The following is an 8,195-nucleotide window of genomic DNA, read 5'->3' on the forward strand; positions in this document are numbered from 1 at the left end:
ATGGCAGATAAGACACTTCTCTCCGAAGAGCTTGTTGTGAATATGGAATAAAAGCAGCGTCCTGCAGCCCGACCCTTTGACCCTCCGCTCAGTTTAATATAGAAATGTTTTTATTATTATCTGTAATTTGGGACATGAAACTGAAAGAGGCTGAAATAAATTGTGATCAGTTTACCTGGAAGTGTTAAAAGGTTCCTTCCTCGTTACAAACAGGAGGAATTTATGATTTCATTCATCTGTGTTCAGACAATCCTCAATTTGTTTTCAAACATTTTGGAAAATGTTTGCACTTTCTGGCGGCGGGTGACAGATGGAGCTGCAGCTAGCTGCCCGTTAGCTTAGCTTAGCACAAAGTGGGAACAAAAGCCCTTTAGAGCTCATCATTAACACTTTACGTCTAACAGCTGCAACCACAGAAAAATGATCTATAATTTAAGAGATTTTATTAAACAGAAATGTCATAAAATGCTGTTTTCAGCCTCTAAAATATGTTTTATATCATATTAAAGGGAATATATTTGGGTTTTGGACAAAACAATACATCATGTTGAACTGGGAAATAACAGTGTTCACTATTTTCTGACATTTTATGGACCAAACATTTAATCTAGAAAATAATCGGCAGATTAATCGATACTGATTAGTTGCAGCTTTAATTACATCTCGTACAAAAAAATGAAATGTAAAAACTATAAATTGTCGTTTTACCAGGTTATATCCCCGACCGACTCCAGAAAGTAGTCGGGTCCATAAAACAGCACAATTGAGTTTTTCCATCTCAGTTTTTATATGGATTAAAGATATACAATAATATGTTAATTAAAGGCCTTAAAGGGAAAGTGCACCTCGAATCAAAAGCACATTCTTCCTCTTACCTACAGGGATATTCATCAATATTTTCCTTGGACATAAGGAAACTAGATGTCCCGTGGCGTGTGCAGCTCAGAGCAGCAAAACAAAACAGCTGCAGGAATGATCATCTCCGGATTGATGAGCAGCCCTGCAGATAAGCTTTCTAAGTCTTTGTGCAAAGCTGAGCTGCTAACTCACAACTTCTGCAAAGAGAAAATATCCAAAAAATGTCAATAAATTATTTTACAATTCAAGCTTTTGCCACATGTAAAGATGTTTTTTTTAAGAAATGCATAATAGCAGAAGTTCAGGTTTAGTCGTCAGCTCCTCGTTAGACCACAGAGAAGCAAAGCACAGCTCCACACAGAGCCCCCCCCCCCCCCCCCCCCCCCATAAATAAGAAAGGAGAATCTTCATAAAGGCTGGTATGCATAGTAGTATACGTCTATCTTTTGTTTCCCCAACATGTAATCAGCTGTTACACCCACAGGCGCTCAGTCCTGCAGCAGCTGCAAACACACGAGGACAGTCAAAGCAACAAAAAAAAACCTGATTGATCACCTTTATGACAACATTGTTAAAACTGGATGTGATGCAAACAACAAAACGAGGTACAAGGTCGGAAAACAAGTCAAATGTTTCTTGGCAACAATTCCGTCCTATGAAAGGTCAAACGAACGATGCGGAGGCGACACATGTTGGCCGACAAGTCAACGAAGCTGGAATTATTCTGGATGTTTCTTCTCTACCTACAAGCCTCGTGTGATGGAAGTTATTCCTCCGTGACATTGAGCTGAAGAAATGATTAAAAACACGTCAGTGAGCCTCAGTTGCATTACAATAAACAAGGGCACTTTAATATATTTGTATCACTGCCTTCCTGCAGCGGAGTGCGTATCACTCCACAGCTGAAAGTAGTCCCGTATATCTATTTACTCCTGTTTTAAGTAATGTTTGATACAAACTACAGTGGCCAGCTGTTTCAGACAATTACTGGGCCTTTTAAAAAATGAAGCTATGCATTTACTTTGCTGTTTTTAAAGATTAACGTCGCCGTATTGAGACAGAATGTAGAGGAAAAGGCAGAATAACGCCAGGTGGAAGTTAATAATTCTGTAAATAGTATTTTCTTCTTCGTAAAAGTCTGGAAATCTTGCACAGAAAGTACCGTCAGTGGGAAAACGTCAAGGGGAGACTTAGATACCGACAGACAGCATGAAGTTTCCGTTCACAGGCTTAATATTAAAAACACACAAACAGAGAAGTGACTCACACGCAGCTAGTCCTACACCATGGCAACAAAAAGGTGAATCGCGTAGAAAAGAATGAACACCGTGAACAAGTAGTGCGGACATCAACACACCAATAAAACCACTAAAAGAAAACAGCGAAGGGCGGGGGTGCCGATGGAGAACACTAAACAGGTGTGTGAAGGCTGAAAGTTAAAGGTCCTTTAAGTTCAGGTTGTGTGAGCAGAGCACCTGTGAAGAAGGCGTGAGCAGCCGAGCGCTTCTGAACGTCTGTGTGCATCCTCGAGTGACATCTGGATGTGGCGAGTCTCAAAACAAGTCAACGTTTGACGGCTTCAGACGTTTAGTATGAAAGAAAGAGCCGCGGTTTGTTTCTGAGCTTCAACGTTTGGACTTCTGAGTTTTCTTTGCAAAAACACCCAAACGTCTGTTTTTCATTTTTTATTTATTTTTTCCGTTAAAGTTCAAAGTTTCTGCTGCAGCTGAAGTCTTCTTTCTTTCTTTAGTCTGTTGCACAGCTGCAGACCCGGGTTCAGAAGTATTACATGTATTTAAGGCACCAGCTGAGCGGAGTGTTTCACACAGGTCACACCCTTTGTTACACCATGTGACTGTTGAAACCCCCCCGCGCCCCTGGTCCCCTCCAGCACTTTAAAACAAATGCGAGCAAATGTTGTTCAGGGTTCCTGAAGATCATCACTTTTGATAGAATTTAACCAAAGGATACAAAGAAGACTATTTAGATATTACGGCTGTCCACGCTTTGATGTTGTACTTATTGTTTCATGCTGGATGACATCATGACGTATTTCCGCTGAACACGAGATTTAAAGAGATCTTCTGTGAAGTATCTGTGCAGGTCGACAGCTCTGGTAGATTATAGTGTTTGCACGCCGAAGATCTGCAAATATTAGATGCTAGGAGTTTAAAATCATAGAAAAGTACGAACATCATTCTTCTTCTTCTTCTTCTTCTTCTTCACATTTCTAGATATGTGCAGGAACCCTGATGAGTATTTCTCCCCCCTGGTCTGCAGTGCGTCGTTGTTCGTCAGCACGTGTTGTTAAAACTTGGGCTGGTAGAGGGCGACGCGCCCGCTGAGGCAGCCCGAGGCGAGCTGGCAGTGTGTGGGGGAGAACTTGGTGGTGAGCACCACGTCGCTGTGCGAGTAGATGGAGCGGATCTCCCTGAGGCAGCTCGTCTGGACGGGGAGGCAGTCGGCCAGCTCGCCACAGTTCTCGTCGAAGGCCAGCAGGCGGACGCCGTAGCCGTACGGGGAGCAGATGAGCCGTCCGTCCGGGCTGAAACACAACTCTTTGATGTAGCCCCGGCCCACGTTGGCCTCCTCGATGTAGTGGGTGAGGCGGAGGGAGCAGCGGGGGGAGACCAGAGGGCGGGTGGGCGCTCCGTCCTGGAACTCATACACACACGTCCACTGGAGACACGGAGGGGCAGAGGATTAAACATTAGAACAGTTCCACTCATGTTTTCTTACGCAGTTCAACATAATAAAGGATTTTAATTACTTTTGCAATAATTATTTTCTGTATTATACGAAGCCTTACAGTCTTTAAAGGAACATTTCACCGTCTGCAAATCAATTACTCACCTCGTCTCAAACGAGAGAAGTGTTTTAAAAAGTCACATTTCAGGTAAAAGTCGTGAGTTTGTCGACTGGATGAGACTTTATTATTCTGATTGTGTTTGTAAACAGATGTTTTCAGACACTTTGGTTGTTAAACACCTTTTATTCAAAAACAATCCTGCAAAAGATCCTCCACTTCAGAAATATTAAAGGTTTTTCTTTACATTTGGAGTGTGTGTGTGTGTGTGTGTGTGTGTGTGTGTGTGTGTGTGTGTGTGTGCGTGTGTGCGTGTGTGTGTGTACACTTAGGATCAACTGCCCCGAGCTTTTAATTCAGTACGAACAATTCTGACTTTTCTTAAGGACGTTTCTCGAGAACAATCTCAAGAAGAGACGGAGGAACATATTGTTGAACGAGCCGAGTGTCACACAGTCGAGCCTGAAACTAATCATCATGTTGATGTCGTCACTGGTGCAGAACCTGCAGCGACACCAAACAACCATTAGTGGCTTTGTGTTGTGATGAGAACTGAAGGTACGTTGGGTTTCTTTAGGGCTTCAAGCAGCCATATTGTTTTTATTCTCATTATTCAGGAAGCCTTTTTGACATTTTCCTGGATTCATCCAAACTTTCTCTTTTTCAACACAACATAATTTCTGTCAAATGTTGTATTTGTACTATGTTGTTTATCCTGTACACACGACATCTACTGCACGTCTGTCCGTCCTGGGAGAGGGATCCCTCCTCAGTCTCTCCCTGAGGTTTCTAACATGTTCCCCCTTTAATTATGGGGTTTCTTTTAGGAAGTCTTTCCTTGTGCGATGCGAGGATCTAAGGACAGAGGGTGTAAGGACAGAGGGTGTAAGGACAGAGGGTCTAAGGACAGAGGGTCTAAAGACAGAGGGTCTAAGGACAGAGGGTCTAAGGACAGAGGGTCTGAGGACAGAGGGTCTGAGGACAGAGGGTCTAAGGACAGAGGGTCTAAAGACAGAGGGTCTAAAGACAGAGGGTCTGAGGACAGAGGGTCTAAGGACAGAGGGTCTGAGGACAGAGGGTCTGAGGATAGAGGGTCTAAGGACAGAGGGTCTGAGGACAGAGGGTCTAAGGACAGAGGGTCTAAGGACAGAGGGTCTGAGGACAGAGGGTCTAAGGACAGAGGGTCTGAGGACAGAGGGTCTAAGGACAGAGGGTCTGAGGACAGAGGGTCAGAGGACAGAGGGTGTCGTAGCAGGCAGGTCACACAACCCACTGACCTCCAGGTGGCGATGTCACCATCAAGTTTAGGTTCTTTATTTTAATCTCTCATTCATCTGCATCTTTGTTTTTACTGTAAGTCCTCCTGGAGCGTTCAGTCTCATGGTGCACCACCAGGAACTGACTTTATACATCTGCATGCAGAAAGGGTTACCTCCTGGTCGTCCATGTTGCTGGAGCAGCGGATGAGCGTGGCCCAGCCTTTCGGGTGGAGCTGCAGGGAGGTGATGCAGTTGCCTCGGTCTCTCTCTCCGGGGATCTCTGGAGTCAGAACCTCCAGGCTGTTTCTGGGAGAAAGACCTGCGAGAAGGACAAAGCGTGTTTAACTTTATAGACTTCCTCGTTATTACTTTGACGTCTGATATTTCTACACCGATGGTCTCCGACCTTCTCGAGGAGGGTGGATCTTGCTGGAGTCGTTTCCCTGACGAGGAGTTCCAGCCGACCTGGAGGCTGACGTGCCTCCATCTACAGGGTCACAGGAGGGTCAAACATCATCGTCTCTAGTACGAAAACAGCAGATCTGATCTCTTTCAATCACAATTTAATCTACAATAAAGATTAACACGATAAAGTCAGCCTGAAATATAAAAGACGTATAAAAAGTGTGATGATTATAATTCCAGATACGGACGCATATGAAATGTGAGTATTTCAGGTTAACAGAGACGTAAAGAATCTCTGTAAATATTACATCAAACGGTGATAACCAAGTAACTCTTTAATACAAGAAGGGAAAAGCAACACAAAGAAATCTGAGAATCTGTACATTTCCGTGTTCAGGGAGTCGGTGATCTGACCTGAGCTGAGGGGCGTCCGCCGCGCTCGCAGCATGCGGTAGCTGCCGACCTCCAGCGACTGTGTGAGGTCCAGGTCGTGGAGGATGAGCAGATACCCCGAGGACGTGGAGATGAGCATCTTGGAGCAGTCGGGCGTCAGACGCATCCTCATCAGGTACCGGGTGTGGAAGAACTTTTTGTGCGGGCAGCCGTCCTCCGTAAACCTGCAGCAACAATCACAGAAGGTTCAACGGGCAGTTTGACGGCTTGTGATGAAGACGAGGTGAATACAAGAGACGAAGAATATATATTTACACACACACACACACACACACACACACACACACACACACACACACACACACACACACACACACACACACACACACACCTGTTTGTGTCCCACGTGATGACGTTTCCGTCGAAGCCGGACGTGACGAGGAGCCGCGTGTTGGTGTCGTACTCGATGTTCTTCACCCAGCTGGCGTGGCCGTGCAACGAGCAAACCTTTGAATTCAGCTTACGGAGATCCCACAATGCAATGGTGGTGTCGTCGGAGCAGGTGGCAAACAAACGATTGTCCAAGAACCTGCAGGACAGAGAAACGTCTTCATCAGCAGCTGGTTTATATCGACCTCTGCGCTTTATATCCAGACACGGAAACAAACAATAAAGACATTTTCTGCCACTGGTGGTCTTTCAATGTTCGTAACATCAGACTATAATGACAGACGTGTGTGTGTGTGTGTGTGTGTGTGTGTGTGTGCGTGTGTGTGTTTTGTCGCTTGTGTGTGTGTTGCTGGAACATTTAGGATAATGTACTCCACTCACTACATATAATGTTGTTGTGTTTAGACATTTTAATGTGTAAATGTTACATATTACACATTTAAGCGATCGTGTTTTCATCCTGAAACTTTCTATGTTTCTCTCGCTCGCTCTCGCCCCCGCTGTGAGACGCAGGATGCTGACTGTATAAACCCCTGGAGGATTTAAGATTAGAGAAATGCACCTTATGTTGTTGACGCAGTCCTCGTGGGCCTCCGTCAGGGTCTTGATGTGTCTGGATGAGATGGGATCAAACAGCAGGACCTCCGTCTGCTCGCAGGCCACAGTCAGCACAGACCTGAGCACAGAGAGACAAGTCATATACAATAAACCTTTGTTTTCAACTATATTCTTATCATGCACGTGAACACAGGCAGCTCCACAAACACATTAAGCCACAAGACAAACTTCTAACTGAGATCCAAGTGAGATGATGTGCAGAGACATGTAAGCTGAGCAGCCTTACTTTAAGAGAGCCTTTAATATATAATATAATCAATGTGTGGACACCATGCTCAGATTTATAACACTGTATGGATCAAGAACATAGATGCAGTGGTAAATAAAGACAATAAAATGACACCCTGAACAGTGATCATCCGAGGACAAACGTTTTGCATCTATTTTCTGTCGGTTTGCATGTTTTTGTGATTGTTTTGGGTCAATCTTTTGCACATGTTAAAGATTTTCCAGGGAAAGTAGGAGCCCTGTGGACATGAACTCGTGTAAAAAGGCCCAAAATAAAAGTGACATCTTACCCATCAGGGGAGTACTCCAGGTTGAACACCGCTCCGTGGGTCTGCGTGCTCAGGTTCACAGACTCTGCAGCCGGATTCATAGAGCAGTATAAACTGGTCATTGTCCTGAAGTTTTCCCTAGCTGGGTCCACAAACACCCCCCGTCTTATAGTCCTGCTCTGCAGCCAGGAAAACACGCTATTCCCTCTGCGGATGTCGGCGCTGGAGCCCTCGCCGCTCCCCGTCGGCGGCGCGGCGGCCGGTTCGCAGCGGGGCTCTCGCTCCTCTGACGCCGTAGACCTCGCTCTGCGCTCCGGCCTGATCCCGCCGCTCCCCGGCGGTGAGGGAGAAACCCTCGGGGCGATTTCATCTTCCACGTCCGAGTCGTCGATGTCGGGGTCCTCCTCTTTGTCGGAGGCGCCGCCGCTGTTGGGCCTCTCCTGCGACTCGTCCGCGTCCTCGCTGTCGCTCTGGTGCTCCGAGCTCATTGTAGCTTCTCCAGCTCCACAGGCGTCTGTGTTTCGGGGCGCAGCGTCGCGGCTCTACGGCGAAAAAGCTAACGGACTCCGGTCACCTACCGAGCATGAAACCGTGTGTTCTTCTACCCGTTTATGATGCCATGGTGGGGGGTTTTAGCTGCATAGGTTAGCAAATTATATTTTGTCAGACTTGGCAGCACCTTATCTGCGCGCGTCAACACAAACACGGCTAGCTAAAATGCGACCGGAAGAGTACAGATTTAGACTTCAAAATAAACTTACAAATGACTTGTTTTCTATGTTATAAGAACAAAACATATTATGATTATTGATTTTGTTTTTTAAATCAAATTCTTGTTGTATGGCGCCGTTTTTGTGACTCAAATTACGTGTCAACAAACCCATTTTTAATCAACACATATTTTAAGCT

The 8,195-nt window shown here is 45.4% G+C and overlaps 1 protein-coding gene across 1 annotated transcript; it reads right to left on the minus strand.

Moving 5' to 3' along the window:
• Window positions 1-1,262: 1,262 nt before the first annotated feature.
• On the minus strand, window positions 1,263-8,143 carry wdr32 (WD repeat domain 32). Its single transcript, XM_029460234.1, has 7 exons — window positions 7,308-8,143; window positions 6,734-6,847; window positions 6,113-6,310; window positions 5,743-5,945; window positions 5,330-5,410; window positions 5,097-5,242; window positions 1,263-3,537 (listed from the first exon to the last, which is right to left on the minus strand). Exons 1-7 carry the CDS (start codon window positions 7,772-7,774, stop codon window positions 3,166-3,168), a joined length of 1,581 nt encoding a protein of 526 aa, XP_029316094.1. The 5' UTR covers window positions 7,775-8,143; the 3' UTR covers window positions 1,263-3,165.
• Window positions 8,144-8,195: the final 52 nt, after the last annotated feature.

Source organism: Cottoperca gobio, chromosome 22 (assembly GCF_900634415.1).
Source record: "Cottoperca gobio chromosome 22, fCotGob3.1, whole genome shotgun sequence".
Lineage (NCBI taxonomy): Eukaryota > Metazoa > Chordata > Actinopteri > Perciformes > Bovichtidae > Cottoperca > Cottoperca gobio.

Coding starts and splice junctions, on each gene's coding strand:
- wdr32 (XM_029460234.1), bottom strand. CDS start 7,774: ATGAGCTCGGAGCACCAGAGCGACAGCGAGGACGCGGACGAGTCGCAG. Junction 6,848..7,307: donor CTGGAGTACTCCCCTGATGG/GTAAGATGTCAC, acceptor CTCTGTGCTCAG/GTCTGTGCTGACTGTGGCCT. Junction 6,311..6,733: donor GACTGCGTCAACAACATAAG/GTGCATTTCTCT, acceptor TCTGTCCTGCAG/GTTCTTGGACAATCGTTTGT.